The 18,857-nt window shown below is 39.3% G+C and overlaps 1 protein-coding gene across 4 annotated transcripts in view; it reads left to right on the top strand.

The window, feature by feature from the left end:
- Positions 1 to 4,763, top strand: part of ccbe1 (collagen and calcium binding EGF domains 1) — a 64,256-nt gene extending 59,493 nt beyond the window's left edge. For all 4 annotated transcript variants that reach the window (XM_054744429.2, XM_015942905.3, XM_054744431.2 and 1 more), the window contains 2 exons: positions 3,061 to 3,096; positions 3,265 to 4,763. In XM_054744429.2, the coding sequence (XP_054600404.2) occupies positions 3,061 to 3,096; positions 3,265 to 3,510 (282 nt within the window). In that variant the 3' untranslated portion in view covers positions 3,511 to 4,763. The remainder of the gene's footprint in view (positions 1 to 3,060; positions 3,097 to 3,264) is intronic.
- The last annotated feature ends 14,094 nt before the right edge of the window (positions 4,764 to 18,857 follow it).

The following is an 18,857-nucleotide window of genomic DNA, read 5'->3' as shown; positions in this document are numbered from 1 at the left end:
CAATGACAAACGCTAAATAAGACTGAAGTAAATTAAGTAAACATGGTTGTTGACTAACAATATTAACACACTAGGAAACAAAACAGAATCAGTGTGTTCTTAGAAAATTGAGGTTTTTTTTCTATAGATAAGGTAGAAACCCATTGAAAGTTTTTATTTAAACATGTGCAGGGTGTCCCTGCTGCAATGCTGTATGTCAGTCAGTGGTTTGTAATTCAGCTAATCCCAAATGAGCTTACTGATGCTAATATCGTTTGGACATTTTAGCCTACGTGTGTAGCGTTTTATTATTAGCAGCAGATATAAATGACTCCTGTGTGGGACAAACTATTACAATTTCTGCAGGCCAGATGAAATGGGGTCATGGTCTGTAAACCTGTTAATTGTCCACATTTCAAAACTTTGTACATAAAAGAAACACAGACAAGTGTCACGATTTAGTTTAAAAAATAAACGCAGGTCGCTTCTTAGATTTTGAAATCCTGATTATTTGTCTTTTGTTACAGTTCCTGATTTATTCCAGGAGTTGTGCAACAAGTAACATCTGGTAAAAAAAATGTGTCCTAAACATCTGGATTGGATGTTTTGGTAGTTTTATTTAAAAAATCTATTGAAATCAGAACAAAAACCTGAACATGGACACCCATGAAGGACCACAGGGTGTATGGGGGGCTCAAAAATTGTGAAAGACAAAGGAAAACAACACTTCAGGTTAAGTTACCACCAGTAAATAAGCATAACAGGATCAATGAGCATAACTACACTAAACACATACAACCCGCAGAGCGAGCTGCTTTTCAACAGGCCTTTATGTTCTGATCCTGATGAGCAAAGTGTTGTCAGCTGGGTCCAATGACCTGTTGAAAGACCCGTTACCTGCAGGACACAACGGAGTCGCATCTAAAGCAAACACACAATAAAGCATCTACCGTCTTCATCCGCAGTAAAAAAAAAATAAAAACTCAGTGTACAGCTTTTTGTTAACAGCTACAGGTGAGCCAGGAGCTTCTTTTTGGTCAGACATTGAATTACTTGATGTTGTACAGATGTGGTTTTTTTTTTTTCTACCTGACAATCCTCAGGCAACGTTTTAAAATAGAGCTCCAGCATTGGATTAGGTCTTAGATAAAGATGAAGAAATTACAGTGCAGATTGTTTTTTTAATCCCAATTTCTTACAGTTTTCATATTTTTGCAGTAAAGCACTTTTATCCATCCCCAAACTATCAAAGCCATGATTTGTTCAGCGTTCTGTCTTTGATTTGATCAGCGACTGCAGTAAGCCAACGTTACAGTGAGTGAGTTTTGGTTTCTTTACTTTTAAGTCGAAACATTATTTATCTTTATTTGTAATTCAGTCGAGACTCAAAGGAGACAGTTCAGGTACTTCAGCTAATAAACCGCCAACATTCAAACATAGTCAGACACAAAAATGTTATGTAAGCTGAAGAGGTTCTGATCTTCTCAGGGCTGTTGGATCTCATAACAATGTTTGCTGTGTTTTTTAAATGAACGTATGGAAAGACTTAGGTGCATCTGCCTCATTGACACAGTCAGTACCTTGGTACAACTGGGATGTTTGTGTGGATAGATTGGAGGATGATGGTAATCTTCCTCACTGAGTAACAAATCCAAGCCATCTGCCAAAACACATGCAGCCTCGGTGTGACCCCGAGACTACCTACCACTCGCAACAGTCAGAACAATGTGCCCCACTTTGATTTTCACTTTCAGTCACAAAAAGCATCCATCCTGCTACTGTTGTTCCAACTGAAGGTTTTCTTACCCTCATGGTAGACACGAAGCTGATGCCAGTTTCTGTTTTTTTTTTTTCCCAAAGGGGGCATTATACCCTCTTTTTATTCAAATGTTTTATCATTCCCGCATATCTAATGAAAATTTCTGGGATGTGCTTTGCTGAAAATACCACAGGATCACAGTACAACAGCTCATCTCTAACCATGTCTTCACAGCTTCCTCCCTTCCTAGGCCTGGATCCCACAGCAAGATTTTAAAGTAGTCTGATTTTAAAAGACGAGCGATCCCAAACGAGGCAATAAAAACTCATCACACCACACCACACACACTGATTTCACTCACAAACATTCCCTGGAAATCTGGAGTTCAGACTTTAATTCTGGCATCATCTCACCTTCGCCACTGTTTTATAATATACAGTCATTTATTCTTTACACGCTTAAAGCAGACTTCCTCACTGCAGCATCAATATTTCCTCCCCTATGGTTGCCATGGTGAATAAGTGTATCAGGGCTCCATGGTTGATGGCTTTTCAACTGAAGGTTAATATACAAAAAAATGGATTGCACTAATCAAAATCAGCTGTTCTGGAACTGAAACCGCCATTTTCCTGCTCAAAGTAAATCAACTCAGAGTTTGTGAATAGAACAGTGTTTCCTGGACTTCCTTTCTGGAACATTCCCTACATAAAGTTTCAATAAACATTTCAAGAATTAAAATGTGGACATCCATCCAAAATATCTGACATTCAAAAGATTTGTACTATTTGCGGAATTTACTTGTTTTTTTTTAAACCCAAATGTGTTTTAAATGTTCTTTTCTTTGGTAAACGCATGTTGCACAAACAGTTTGTCCTGCTCAAAGATCATCAAAAACATCAGTCAAATGCATCTATATCCATTCTGGGTACTGAACGTGTAAACTTCTTGTTAGTTGAGCATTTTGTAATAAATCCACAGAGCTGTTGATCAACACAGTTATGCTACATCCCACTAGCTGTTGCACCTTTTCAACCAGAGAGACTCTCATCCTTGGTTTGTTTTTGTTGTGGGGACACGACGCAGTTAAAATAATTAGCACTCATCACACTTCTTGTGACCTACATTTTAGTGATTATACCGATCCAATAAAAAACATGTGTTCACAGTAATTTATAAATGTTTTAATATTTTTACAAAGTAAAAAGTCTGAAATTTATTTCTAATTTAGACTTGAAGGCTAGCCTATATTAACATTTGTTCTCCGTGTCTTCCTCTCTTCCACTGTAACTCATCTAAACTGAATATTTGTTTTCTTCCCTCAGGGGGACCGAGGAGCTTCTGGCCCTGCTGGACCACCAGTAAGAAACAGGCGTTCCATACAGATGCTACCCAGTTTTAACGTGTTCTAAAACAATAGAGAACACATTATCCACACAGCGTCTTCGATGGTGCCAAACTTGAACACAGCGTTTTCATCAACCAAAAAGATTTGTCTCATGTTTCTTTTTGCTGTGCTTCACCCCCAGGGCCCCCCAGGTTCCTTTGACTTCTTGCTTCTGCTCATGGCAGACATCCGCAACGACATAGCTGACCTGCAGAGCAAGGTGTACGGTCGCTCGCTGCACTCTCCAGAGGATGACTTTCCTGCTGCTCCCGATAGCTGGAGGGACACACAGGACACGGGCTCGGGAGAGGAGTATAAAGAATCTCCACCTCAAAGGGGGAGCAGGAGGAGCAGGAAGAGAAAACCTGCACGAGACAGAACAAACTGACCAAACTGGAGTGTTTTAAAGGGTGTTTTCTAACCGTTGTCATGCCTAAATTTTGTTATTTAATGGATGTTTTAAGAACTTATTGTCTGCGTTTTTATCACAGATGCTTTATTTTTGTATGGTGTAATCATTTGTGTCTGTTTTTGAACAAATGAGAGTCTGACGGTGCCAGTATGTGTGATTTACCTGTTTTCTGAAACACGTCATTTCCCACAGATCAGTAAAGGAGTTACTGATTTTTTTTCACTCATTCCTCTTAAAGCAGCAGTTATCTCTCTTTCAGCAATTAGACGTGTGAATTTTTAGAAATCTTTAAAAAGTGATACTCTCACCTTGTTCCATGATGTAATGTAGGCAATACGTCAATCATTAATTTTTTGCTTACATACAGAGGTGCACATTCACAAACTAGGGATTGCCTCCAGCTCCAGCCACATGGGAGGGGTTTAAGGTGCAATACGTTTTTCTGCCACTAGATGGTGACCTCTGACAAAAAAACTCCTGATTTCTGCTGTAAACAGTATTTAGTTATATAACTTTTATAAGGAACAGAACCACCAAAGCCTTGCATGGCTTACATTGAGAAACATGATGAACTACTGCAATGTTTTGTGTTCACAGCATCAGTCAGATAAAAACATAATTTATCGTGGATACATCATGAGAAGTAGCCTGCCCTGAAGAGTCAGTCTAATGTAAAGCACAAACATTTGTTTCTTTTCTGTTTTATAAAATGTTCTCTGGTCTTCTTGAGTGTGTTCTCCACCAGAGGGAGAACTTCTCCCTCTGGTGGAGAACACACTCCCGGAAAAGTCACATAAATTCACCAAAAGCGGTGTGGGGTGCATTTTACAAGCTGCAGAGAAACAAGCAGATGTTTTATTTTATCATTGCTTTATCAGCCAATAAGATAAAATCGGTTTAAATGTTAAGTTTTAACATTAATCTTTTTCGCAGCATTGATTTGTGTCGTATTAAAATGTAGTTATTTAAATTAAGTAAGAGTCTTCTTATCTGGTCAGTGTCTGTCTGTGGTTGTGCATACATAGTTAATGAGGTCATTGCTGGAACTGAATGGACTTTCTTGGCTTGCTTGAAGAGAGAATTATTATTCTGGCACCGAGCTCCATGCCGGATTTTGGATGTTGAGATTTTTTCTGAGCTCATAAACTTTGTTGTTTCAGGCTTAGTTTTGCTGGTGTTGTTTTTTTTTTATAGTCATAATTTATGTGTTCTTCTGTCTTTATTTCGGGGGGGGGGGGGGGGGGGGGGGGACATCTGTGCAGCTTTTCCAGAACAAGGTGATCCTGACTTTATTTACATAAATAACACCATCCAGCAGCCAACACAGCAGAGTGGAGTGCTCGCCACACCTGTGTGTGAAAGTTTTTATTGTCTTATGTGATTTATAGATCGATTTCTAGAATTTAGATCATTTCAGCAGATTAAGTTTATTGTTTTTGTTTTTATTTTTTCATTCATTTTCATTATCCTGTGGTGGTTATGTCCAGTGGTCATTAGGCAGGAGTTACCTGGACAGGTCACCAGTTCATCACAGGCCACTAGACAGACAACCAGTCCTGCTCTTCCTCTCCCTGGCTTTTTGTGCATCACAGGTCAGTTTTTTTTATAAGAAAATGTTTCTACGTACCATTGTGTGTGTGTGTGTGGGGGGGGGGGGGGGTAACCACAGTCACAGCAGAGTGCAATAAAGTGCACAGCATACAAATGTATTTATTACACATAATAATCATGCTCTTCAAACTTTAAGATGTAGCTTTCATGGAGAAAATACACAGTTGAGCACAGTAAAAGAAAAATGTTTGGTAACACTTCCTTTTACAGTCCCCTACTTACTAAGTACTTGCATGGTAATTACATAGTAAGTTAAAGTGTATTATTTTGTCTGCGTTGTTAAACAGTCATTACCATGTATCTCAGGTTCAATTCTAGTTATTTGTATTAATCATTTGCAGTAAATAATGCTTTTCACAATAATTACACTTTAATACAATTACACAGTTTAATAACACAATATTACACTTTAATTACTATGTAATTACCATGTAAGTACTTAGTAATTAGGGGACTGTAAAGGGAAGCGTTACCAAATGTTTTAATTTAATATTTTTGTCAAGATTATTTCACACAAAATTTTGAAGACTTGTCAGTTTAAATTGTTTTGCAGTAAAACATCCACACTTGTTAGAAAAAGATTCTAAGTGCAGCTGCAGTAAAAATAAAAAAAAATAAAAAAACACCACTTTTCGTCCACTGGGTGGCGGTCATCTCTCAGCTTCATTGAGAAAGTGTGGCGCTCTGTGAACTCATTAAACCTTCACACAATGGTGAATAAAGTTTTGTGTGAGTGTTCGATCAGCGTGGATAATGTGTGTTTTCTGGTTTATTTTGGAATTCTAGGTTATTATCTAACCCTAACTCATCAATACATTTTCACCCAGAAAGACTTGATGTAATTAACCAGTTTGTGTCACTGAGACCATAAGTCGTCTTTATCTGTGAGTTAAATAGCTTTCAGTGATGAGTGATGTGTCAGAACAGATTTCTGAATTTATTTCACATCAAACGTTTAGATTATTTTAATAACTTTGTTTCTGTCACAAACAGAAGTTACAACAATAACACTTGTTGTTTTTCCACAAACGGACAGAAGCAACCAAACACTTGGATTCTGCCTTCTATTAAAACTAGATCTATGATTCTTTGTTTCCCATTTCAGAGAAATTTTTTGTCCCTAATTTAAAAAAATGGATGCCTTTAAAATGCTGCTCTGATCTCAGAAAACTGGACACTTTAATTGCCTTAAATCCCTTCTGGAAGTAATTAATCACCACTAAACAAAGACGAGCTTTGCTGGATTCCAAATATTTACTGAAGTGCCCCCTTGTCCCTAATTATATCTCCCTGCTTGTTCCCTTCATTATTTAGAACTGCACGCAAAAAGATGCAACGCTGATTTAGAACACACACACACACACTTCTATGGAAAATGTTTAACAGCAAATGAATGAGTGAGTTACTGTGCTGCGATAAAAAAAAGCTCTAATGAGGTAATTTTATTAGAAGTGGCTACCCAGGATTGTTTGAACCAGATGGGAGAAACAAACGGAGAGGCGGATGGAGAAAATTAGTGTTACCCAATTCATTAATTGATGCATTAGTGTGGGCGGCAGATTAACTGCCCCTATAAATTCCTTTGTTGAGTGAAGATTTTGATGCAAAAACATACATCGTTGCCCTTCAACATAATTACAAGACAGAGCAAATTCAATTCTAATGAGGCGAAAGGCACCCCCTTGAACATACATCCCCAGTTTTCCCCCTCTGAAAGGCCCTGCTCTTGTTGAGGCCCAAGTTAAGGAAGTATTGAGAGTGAAAAAGACAATACGGAGAGATCGGCCCGGGCCTAAGTGCTTTACATGCTGCAAACAGGTAGAGGGGATTGAATGGTTCTCTTTCTGGGACTCCTGGGGGGCCTGTATTCCCAGCACAACAACACTTGGCCCTGAGAAAAGGGTCCGCTGAGGAGCCTGCAGAGTGAATGGGACCTGTGCCGCAATGGGTCAGACTGAATGGGCCACAAGTTCTTCAATGATTGAAAACTATGTTGTGCAGGGCCCGGGGCTCCACACATGCACACAAACACACACTCACACAGACGGCCCTCACCCATCCAGCTCTCCCTCTCATTGAGTTATCTTTACTCAGGCTTTGTCTCCTCTAATTGGAGCTGATGAGTGACTAATTGGTAGCTTTTTTACAAAACCCACCACTTAAGGGATGGCAAGCCGAGGGAGGCAGCATGAGCAGAGTTAATGAGAGGCTTTGCGCAAATAAAAGCTTTAAAATAGGCCCGTCTCTCCGAATGGAGGTAAAGGAAAGTTGAGGATATCTTTTGTCTGCTCCACATCTTTCACTTATGTGCAGGTATCTAAAAAGAGAAGGGTGGGGGTGGCGGTGGAGGGCGCACAGTGGTCGCTGAAACGTTGAGCACTTGTGCACATAAAGGGATCTGTTCTGTATTGTTTGGAGCCCATCGTTTAGTGTTTCTACTAATAATGAGAAAGGGCTGCTCCTCGAATGAATGTGGCAAAGTCCTCAGGGGACAACAAGGGCCCTCTCCTGGTTGGGCCACATCGAGCTGTGTTGAAGCAAGCTCGTAAAGGTTTCGTCCTTTCTGCATTGTTCACGGTCCGTGTGCACAGAACTGAGCCCATAAAATAATACAGCACATGCTGCTCTGACGGACAATAACAAATACTTAATATCGTAAATCAAATTAAAACTACTATCTAGACTTGCCGTGGAGGACACTGTCATCCATGATGTTTGTTTACGTCGTCTTATCCTCAGGTAAAAATGAAATGATGCAACAGGTATATTTAACCAGGAGGTGACTAACATCTCCCCCTTTCATTTAATTAGACTACTGTTAATGTTAGGTGATTTGGGTGACACCTGCAGAGTCAGTAAGTAGAAAATGTGTTTGCAGAATGTCCCAGTTCTCAAATCAAGTCAATAATCAGAACAAACACCAACTTGCTGTCACTTTCAGGATTACGCTGGCCAAATATTTGTGTTGACTCGTGATCGGCTATTCACAGCTTCAGTGACCCATTAACATCCCACGGCTACCCATTGTTGGTGTGTAAATGGATCTATTAGCATTGCTATTTATTCAAATCCTACATTTCCTGACAAAGAGCGTGGTTTAACTCTAATGAGGGCTCAATCAGACAAAGGACGGGGCCTCTACTGTGCTCCCTAAACCACAGGAAATGATTGGATTGCGTAAAAAGTAAAAGTTAAAAAATGTGTAATTTCTCCTGAACTCTGTGGCCATATTTGCCAACAAATACTGGACTGAATATACGTTTTATCGGTTCTGCAGCTCTGCCTCTTGCATTTACTGATCATTTTCCTGAGGGGATCAAATCATTAGTGTCACCTCAGTAGTTGGGTTTGTTCTTTGTAGGTTTGTTCCTGAACCTGCAATCACAGGCTTTCACATTAATGGAGCCCACCTAGAAGTAATGAGGGGGAAGCTGGTCAAATTTAAACTAAAACAAGCAAAACTCAATTGTGTCTTCTTTCGTTTCCCACTGAGGCTTTCAACCAAAAGCTCTCGCAGTCGATAACTGTCACCTTCCACCGAACTTCTGGAATCTCATGGAGACTGGAGAAACCGGAGGCTTTATCAATGTAAATTTATAATGTGACCAAACATCTAATTATAGATGTCTTTATAGATATTGCCTTTTTGAGGTAAATTATGCATCAAAAATTGTAAGAAATATAAATATATTTGAATATTAGGTATTGCTGTTTGTTTTTCTGGCCATCAGCTACTTTAGCAGGCCAGTTCTGGGTCGCAAGGGAGGCGCTAGCCGAGCAGCTCCGAGAAGAGGATGAGAGAGAGGGCCAGGGACATTCAGCAGCTGACTGAAGTGAAGGGCAGGTGGGTGAAGAGGGGAGGCAAAGGTGGGCTCTTCCATTTGCTGCATTTTATTAAGTTTACACTGTTTTGAGTTTTAAATGTAGAAGTTCTGCTTAATGATGTTCCTAAAGGTATGTTTAAAGCACTTTATCACCCAAATGTTTATTTGTTTATGTGTTATAAATAATGTAGTTGTGTCTCTGTATTGGTTCTAGTGCAGATTTGTTTCCAAGAAAAATGTTTATTGGGGAATCTATGTAAGTATTAAAGTGAATGCGGGGTGGGGGTGGCGCTAGTCATTACTGTGTGAGGTACATGGATGGAGTTATTTTTTTAATTAAATTTTTTGACAGGGGGGTTGTAAATGGGATAAAAAAATAAGTTAATATGACGACTTCTAAGTCAGATAATTTTATTGTTATGTATTTTTGTGTTAAAGGTTTAAACAACGTTAGGATTCCTCATCAGCCTTCCTTAACACGCCCCAAAAGTGTTTGATAGTGACTTTTCTTCCATTAGCTACAAGACAGTTAGTCAGACTATCACATTTTAAATTTACTTAGGTTCTTGAATGTAGTTCCCAAGATGCTGCATGCAAGGTTCTCGTCTTCCTTATGACGGATTAGATATTAAAGACGTGGAGAATACAACCCTTCAGTAAAAGAAATATCTTCTACTCATTTAGACATAGGACATTTTATATACTCGTATCTTCAGGTCTACTCCCACAAGTTACCTCCACAGAGATTTTGCCTATATATATTGTGTGTATGCAAAGGTTATGACATTTGTCAACAACCCGCCCTACCAGTGGGCAGAGGTCATAAGACATCAAGTGTCCAGTCGGTTTCATCTGCCTGAAATATTGAGTGTTTCCCCATGCCAATACAGTCCCCTGATTTGTTTCGTTCCTACCATGGCCAACAACCGTCATAACAACCTCTCTCCTGTTTAAGCACGTCTGCAAAGCACAAGGTTCCTCACAAGACGAGACTACAACTTTAATAAAGAATCTTATTCTGTCTCATAAAATGGTTCATAACTTTACAAGTTGATTACAATCATATTATATTTTATCTACAATGAAAGTTTTATCTAAAGTGATTTAATAATGTCTTGACTGCTTTACAGCAATGAATAAATCGACATAAATGTTTATTCTTGAAATGCCTTTTTTCAGACCTTAAATACACCAAATGAGTCTACTTGATGATTTAATAATGATTTATTATCAGTTATGTCACATATTAATATCAGTATGAACAAATGAATGTTTACCATGTTTAGTGTGAGATGATAGTAAATATTCCCTTTCTTTCTCCATCAACTTTACCTGATAGTAAGCTAACTTTAGGCAAACCAGCAGCACAACAAATATTTTCAAATAAGACTCACAAACCTGAGTCATCATCAGTCTCATCAAAGCTGGGGTTCTGTTGCAGTACTTTTGGTCTAAAAACGTCCTTATGTCCATCTTCACACATGCGTTTCAGGCAGAGTGTAGAAGAAACCAGGCACTGCAGAAGAAGACGGCTGCTGAAGGGCTTCTTCTTCAGTGGTGGAGGCTCAGGCAGGCTGTATACAAACTACTGCTAGCTGCTCCCTCTCTGTTGGACTTTGGTACTGCATGTTACTTCCACGTTTGAGATCCGGGGCTTTTCATTAAAGATTTGGGGCTTCAGCCCAAGTAGCCGGGCCTAACGCCGCCCCTGGGTGGCGAGCTGCCATGGTTCGCCGCATGCTACAGGAGCGAGCTATCTAGGTGCGCACAGCGTCCCCCGGTCCCCTCCTCCTCCCTGTCCGGAACTCGACCTCACCAGTCTGAAGCAGCCACCTTGTCCGTAACAAGTCCGGACCTGTTACTAGGGGCGTCGTCCGGTTTAATTACGGAAAACGTTATCCGGATGTTTGTATTCAGACACAAAGGTCTTACGGACAGAGTCCGGAACATTTCCGTTTTTCATGGCCTGTCTGAAGGGGGCTTTAGACACATCAGAAGTCCACTCACTTGCTTTGCCGAGACGGCTTCACTTGCCGACCAAATCCCCGAGAACTTCCACTACACTGGTACGTAGGCTCTGCACTGGCGTTGGATGCGTTAAGATGAATCTGATAACCAAATGATTTCAGTCACTTCACATTCAGCAGTGAACTGCTCCAACGAAAGCTGGAGATCGTGTTCTGATGAAGCCAACAGGACCACATCATCTGCAATGAGCAAAGACCTGATCCTTTTGCCACCGAAACTGATCCCCTCAACACCTTGGCTGCTCTTTGAAATGCCGTCCATAAAATTTATGAACATTAAATACATTTTTCCCCAAAAACAAACTTTCGTTAAACCACTAAAAGAAAGTTCCATTCTACGCGATCGAAAGCCTTTTCAGCATTGAGAGAGATAACTACCTCTGGAGTAGTGGTCGAATGATGGGAAATAATCTCATTTAAAAACATAGAAACAATGAACACATGGCATTCTTTAACAGAACCCATTCTCATCTGAAATGTTACCAGGAAGAACGTTTTCAAGACTGATCGTCAAAACTTTAGTTAAAATTTTAACGTGAAGTTTAGATGAGAAGTGAAATAGGCCTATATGAAATGCATGATGTAGGGTCTTTATCCTTCTTCAGAAGAACTGTAATAAGTGCTTGAGATAGTGTAGGTGTCATGGTCTGTGTCTGCGTCTCCCTCATGTGTCTCCTTGTGTGCTCCATTTCCCCTAAGAATCCCCTAATGTGTCTCTTTGTGTTCCTCATGTGTCCTCTGGTCTTCAGCCCTCCAGATATCTCTCCCAGGTCCTGTTTTCCTTTAGTCTTCCCCAGTCACCCCTCTCCAGTTTTTTATAGGTTCAGCTTTTCATTTTATTAGTCTCTTTAGTATGTTTTTCCCACAAGTTTTTGTAGTTTCCCTTCCCCTTAGAATATTAGTATATTTTGCTGGTTCATCTTGTCTTTAGGTTTTTTTACCCTTTACTCTTAGGTCATGTTAGTTTCCTCCCTTATCAGTTAATTGCTTTCACCTGGTTCTCTTTCCACACACCTGCAGCCCATCTGCCTCCCATCATGCCCCAGTGTATATAAGCCCTGTCTTTGTCTCAATTTCTTGTCGGTCCATTGTTTGTTGTCAGCGTTGTTTTGTGCTCTATGTGAGCTGTTGTATCTCGTCACTTGGTTTTGTGCTCTATGTGAGCTTTTGTATCTCGTCTCTTGGTTTTGTGCTCTATGTGAGCTGTTGTATCTCGTCTCTTGGTTTTGTGCTCTATGTGAGCTTTTGTATCTCGTCTCTTGGTTTTGTGCTCTATGTGAGCTTTCGTCCTCCTTGTGATCAGGACTTGGTTTTCTGACTGCCTGCCCTTTTGGATTTTTGGTTTGTCATCCTAATAAAAAGGATTTTACTTCGAAACTGCTCCTGCCTCGTGCCGTCTGGTGTTGTCTGCATCTTGGGTCCTAACCTGCAACGTGACAGAAGGGGCAATAGGACACATTCAAATGATTTGTTGCACACTGATAAAAGCAATGGAGCGAATTTGCAAGTGTTTTTAAAAACTCAACAGAAAGCCCATCTGGGCCCAGTGTCTTACCATTATGCATGGTCTTAATTGCACGTAAGTGGTGCATCTAACTACGCTGCCATGTCAGGATTGACAGTGGGCATCTCAAGAGTATCCAAAAACAAATCCACCTTGGAGAGATTAGCAGTAAGTCCAGAATCAAAGTGGAATGATTTTTAAACACATCAACATTACAGAAATAAACATTTGAAATATCAGTCTGTGTACTGAATCTAATATACAAGTTTCACTTTTTGAATGGAATTATATAAATGAACTTTGTCATGATGTTCTTATTTAATGACGAGCACCTGTGTGTTGGTGACATGCGGGCTCGTTCATAGCTCAATGGAAGCCATAGATTATATGGAACTTTCATCAGCAAGGGTCATTAACGCAAATATGGATACTATTGCAGTTTAGATTAACTTAATAAATAACATTAAGAGACTATTTTCCAATTAGGAATATGGTGGGCTGAGTGGTGGACACTGGATTAAGTGGAAAGGATTGGTTTTTGATTATTGTTCATGTTTAATTAACAGGAAGGTTGCTAAGGAGTGTGAAATTTGCTATACGTTGTAGTACTTCCGTAAAATGTATTTACAAATACAAAAAATAGGGATGGCTGTGAAATAAGAGGATGATGAAGCTGGACTGGCTTATCTACAGCCCTGGCCTGTCCTCAGGTTTGAAGAATTTTGAAATGTAAATAGATTCAATTCAATTCAATTCAAAAATACTTTATTAATCACAGAGGGAAATTGATTGCTGTAGTAGCTCAGAATAATATTAATATCAAGTCATCAAAGAGTTATTGTATGTTACAATGGCTGTTGGCAGGAAGGATCTCCAGTAGCGGTCAGTGTTGCAGCGAAACTGAAGACACTCTTCCGTTGTCGGGCAGTCTTGTGAAGAGAATGCTCAGATGATGCAACAGCAATGATCCTGTATAGTTGCACAACTTAAAAACATGTTTGCAATGAGTTAGGAATGTAAAAACACTTGAAATTCAACATTTTGTCACATTTCCTTCAGGTCAGAGCATTTCTGTGTCTTGAGAAGTAACAGCAGCATTACAAATCTGTAAAAGCCTTAGTGTCTAAACCAGTGGTCCTCAATAGGCAGTCCTCCATAGTTTCCCCCAGCCAACACCCCCACCCCCAGTCCAGCCCACCAACTCATAGAAGCATTTTTATCTGGCCCTCGACCACTTCTACTCAAGTACCCCTGGTCTAAACTGTTTCTGTGTACCTTAGAATAATTACATCTGGAAGGTAAAAGAATGTGTTGAGAAAACAGTTAGGGTCTAGCCTGGCAAGCCAGACTAAATAAATGTATTATTAATATTATTTATATTATACAAACTTTGCAAAGCAAGAATTTGGTCTAATTCACTAGGCTAGTTAAGGTCAGGTTTTCTGCTAAATCTGAGAGATGCATCTTTCTTCAGTTGATGTCTGATCTGGTTCTTGAGGCCCACTGTCCTACATCACTGCTGCCTTCACATGATGATGTTTCCTGGCTCCAACAACTGATGTAGAGGTTGAATTACGTTATACATTGTTCTAGCTGCAAGCAGGACGGATCTTCTGGGACGCTCTGTGTTGCAGCAGATCTGCAGAAACCTCCAACTTAAGACACTCCTAAACTACTGTCTTGTGAAGAGAATTTTTAGTTCTCTAATTGTTTTCTTCATTTTATAAAAAGCCCTCCTTTGCATGATCAGTTCTAGTCCCCAGGAGAGATATATTAACAGGTTGTTCAGCTTTTTCGTGACAACTGTGGCTGCTTTCTCAAGAGATTGCAGATGAGATTCCTCTCTCCACAAAAGACTTACAGATGGTTTGCAAGATCTTGCTGGAAACACTGGAAGATCTCAACTTCCTCAAGTAATTCAGTCTGCTCAGTCCCATATTATAAATAGCTTTACTGTTGAGTTTCCCATTGAGTCTGCTGTCCAGGTGAACACAAGGGAGTTTATATTCCTCCACCACCTCCATTTAATCTCCAATGATAGAAGTGTTTGACACATTCCTGTTTCTTCTAAAATCCATGAATATCTTTGTTTTGTTATATTGAGGCTGAGATGATTTTTGCCACAACGTTCCACAAAGTGCTCCACCAGCACTCCAAACTCAGTCTCTAGCCCAACTGCAGAGTTGTTGGAATAATCCTGCAGAAGTCAGGTATCTGATTTGTACCAAAGGTCTGACAAAGAAAATGAACAGTGAGGGTAGCCTAGCTTGTTCTGCTTACAACCTGGTCAGACACAAACACCTTTAATCTTAAAATCTTACTTCACTAAAACTAAAACTTGATCTGGATGATCAAGTTTTGGAAACACACACACACACACACATACACACTGTCAGAAACTGATCAGGTATGGGACTGAGAATGAGAGAAAATGAGCCAAAATTCAAAGAGGAATTTTGAAAAACCATCAGAAACTCTGAAATGTTGCTCAAAACTGTTTTCAATTCAAATTATTTTTATTGCCAAGATTAACAAATATGCATGACATACATACAATTAAAATGGCATTTATGTTTGTAAAATATACAGTAAAATATTAAAATAAAAACATAAAAGGTGAAAATCTGCAGTGAAAAGAAGAAGACGATAGGACACTATCTCTCATGGGGTTGTACAGTCAGTAAAGAAAGTAAAAAAAATATATAAAAGAGAATGTACAATAAAAACAGATGAGATTTCGAGGAAAATCACATGGCAATTCTAAGATCTACAAAACATACTCATGTTTTTTGCACAAAACCCTCTCACAAAAGCAGTTTCAAACATTTTCTTGACAGCTTCAGGACCTGCAGAATAAGCTGTTTCTGGCATCTGTCACTTTAAGAGAATGGGCTCAATCTGGCCACACCCACTACTCCTCTGCTCAGGCTGCTATAAACTGAGAAGCGCCCATATCCAGGAGGGGCTCTGAGTAGAGCTGCTGCTCCTCCAGTCTGGAAAGTGACAGGAGGTTCTATATTCTAATTTGTGGCTGTTTGAAACGGCTCGTTGTACTCACATAATTCCTTAAACCAAACACTGACAGAAAACAGATAGACATAGTTTTAATATTTGGAGTGTTTATAGAGGCAAAGACCCACATGCCAGCACCAAATAATGCAAAAGATGTGTTTTGCATATTATGTCCCCTTTGAGTAGTATTTAAGCCAGTGTGAACTATACCAAAGAGTTGATCTTATTTGAGCTTTGGCTATTGACCAGGGTTTAAGTGGCAGAGATCAGAGCTGAGAGGAAAGTTTCAGCAGCCTGATGGATGAAGCTGTCTCTCTACTGGTTTTGGTCTGGAGGGTTCTTCTCCTCCTGGAGGACAGGAGACTGACAGAGCAGTTGTTCATTGCTTTGCAGGTCAGGTAATGTTCTCACCATTCGATGCAGAGACTTCAGACAGAGTGCAGTGACGCAGCTGGCCAGGATGCTTTTGGTGCTCTGGCTCTACCAAGTCTGCAAAGGAAGTGGAGGTGCGGCTGAGCTTTTCTGATCAGTGGGAGAAAAAAAAGTACTTAAGCAGCTCAAAAACCAGTGAAGTGGCACCACTGCAAAATACAGAAGTACAATCTCCTAAGTTCTGATAACTTTATAAACTTCTCTGTCATAAAACTGACATTCAAATGTCTAAATGGTCTTGTCCCAGAGCTGGTGAGCAGACTGATCAAAGCCAGCAGCACAGGAGCCACAACCAGAGGAGTAGCCAATGGAGACTGCAAATCTCAAATACAAAACATCATTTGATCAATCCTCGTTCTCATTTGGAAAACCTCAGATTTGGAACAATCTACCGCAGCAATAAAACTTTTTTTCTAAATTTTACAACTTTTAATTTCCAGGTTAAAAAATGGCTGTAACAAAACAAAAACAAACCCGTGAACACTGATGTTGCTTCTCAGCTTAACTAATGTATTTGCATTAAATGTGTGTGTGTGTGTGTGTGTGTGTGTGTGTGTGTGTGTGTGTGTGTGTGTGTGTGTGTGTGTGTGTGTGTGTGTGTGTGTGTGTGTGTGTGTGTGTGTGTGTGTGTGTGTGTGTGTTAAAAAGTACAACCAAGGATTAGGTTTGCCGATAACCTCTGTACAAAACAACGGTTGCATTGCCCAAGCTGGTTTTGGCGTGATCTTCATCACCCTCTCTTTATTCTGCTCTCCCTATTCCACCTTCTTCAGGATCCACTGATTTCCCTCTTTCCTATTCACTCTCTCTCTCTTTCTTTACACATTTTAATCACAATTGTCTATTTTTTGCTCATTTTAAATATATTTTTAATCATTTTCTAAATTCTGTTTTATATTTTTACATTTTTTGTTTTTGTGAAGCGCCTCGTGTGAAGCGCCTAATACATGTTCTACCGTTTTCCTATCAAGTCCACAGTCACACATACCGGTATTATGCCGTCCAAGAATAAAAAGTGTACTGTTCAAAGCTGTATGTCCCAGTCTCATCCTTGTTATCACTGCTTGATTTCTGTTACTCATGTGTACGATTTCCATTTTTCCAACCTTTCCCTTTAATTTGTACAAATGTCTTCCTTTCACGTCCCATATCCATTGTTCTTGCCATTCATCCAGAATCTGCTGTCTAATAACTGATTTCACCTCTGCAACACTGTATGGAACCTCCATCACAGTATCCAGTGTTGTTGCCTGCTTTGCATAATAATCAGATATTTCATTACCCTCTACTCCACGGTGAGCTGGAACCCACATAAACCTAACCTCTGAATCAGTCTTCATCAACCTAAACAAGCACTCGAATATCTCATACAAAATATCTAATCTCTTATCTGTTGACATTTCTCTAATTGACAAAAATACAGACACGGAGTCTGAGCAAATAATACTTTTCCTAACACCGTTTTCTTCTATCCACTGTAAACTAAATGAAATGGCTAACATTTCCCTGTATATACTGACAGATTATTAGATGTTCGACTTTTATGAAATTTACTAAATTTCGGAATCCAGAAAGAAAACCCTGTCAAATGTCCTGACTCTCTCGACCCGTCAATATATACAGGGATGAATGATTGATGAGCGTCATTTAATTTTTCTTCCACAACATCATCCCAGTTTCCCACACCTTTCCGTATGTTAATTACATTGTGAATATGAAAATCTATCACCACTTTTGGAAATAACCAAGACAGAGTAGGTGAACATAAAAATTTATTAAGAACAACTATATCATTTAATTTAAAGGCTTCCGCCAATCTACACGATTTCCAGACCATGCTCTCATACTGTCCATTGAAACATTGCCCTCCTACTGTCATCTCTCCCTTAACCATATGCTCATCCTCTGTACTACCTTGTACACTAGCCCAATAATTTAATTTCAGCAACTTGAATCTAAGAATCAATGGCATCTCTCCCATTTCCACTTGTAAGGACACTATCGGTGTGGTTTTCATTGCTCCACAACAAATTCTCAAAGCCTGACTTTGAATAACTTCAATCTTCCTCAGTAATGTTTTACTTGCGGAACTATATACAATACTACCACAATCAATAACCGATCTGATCATTGCTATATATACCCATTTTAAAGCCTTGGTACTAGCCCCCCAATCATTACCCCTTAAATACCTCATAATATTTATTACCTTTTTACAATCTTTCAACTATGTTACTAATATTCTCCTTCCAAATCAACCTTTCATCAAATATAACACCCAAATATCTAAAACTACAAACTTGCTCCAAAGGTTCCCTTTATAGTTTAAGCTCAATCTTAACATTTGTTTTCTTTGTGAAGACCATACTTTTTGTTTACTCCACCGAAAACTTAAATCCCCATTCAAAAGACCAATTCTCCACTTTAATTATTGCTTCCTGAATTTTCTTCTGCAAGTATTGAATGTTCCTTCCCCTTTTCCATAATATTCCATCATCTGCAAACAACGGTTTCCCAACATCATACCCTATCTCTTCAAACGCATCATTGATCATAATAGAAAATAGTACTGGACTGATCACACTTCCCTGTGGCGTCCCATTGTCAACCCTATAACCCTCTGACAATCTATCACCTATTTTTATCTGAATGTATCTATTAAACAAAAAGTCCTTAATCCAATCATAATTTCTTCCCTCTATCCCCAACCTTTTTAATTTAATCAGCAAGCCCTCCTTCCACACCATGTCATATGCTTTCTCAATATCAAAATAAACAATAACTAAACTCTCTTTATTGTTCTGTGCTTTCCTAATGTCATTTTCCAGACTCACTATGGCGTTCATCATCCCTCTACCAGTCCTAAACCCATTTTGATATTTCATTAACAAATTCCTACTTTCTAAATAATAC

The sequence above is a fragment of the Nothobranchius furzeri genome, chromosome 6 (assembly GCF_043380555.1).
Source record: "Nothobranchius furzeri strain GRZ-AD chromosome 6, NfurGRZ-RIMD1, whole genome shotgun sequence".
NCBI lineage: Eukaryota > Metazoa > Chordata > Actinopteri > Cyprinodontiformes > Nothobranchiidae > Nothobranchius > Nothobranchius furzeri.
This window is presented reverse-complemented; position numbering and strand designations above follow the sequence as displayed.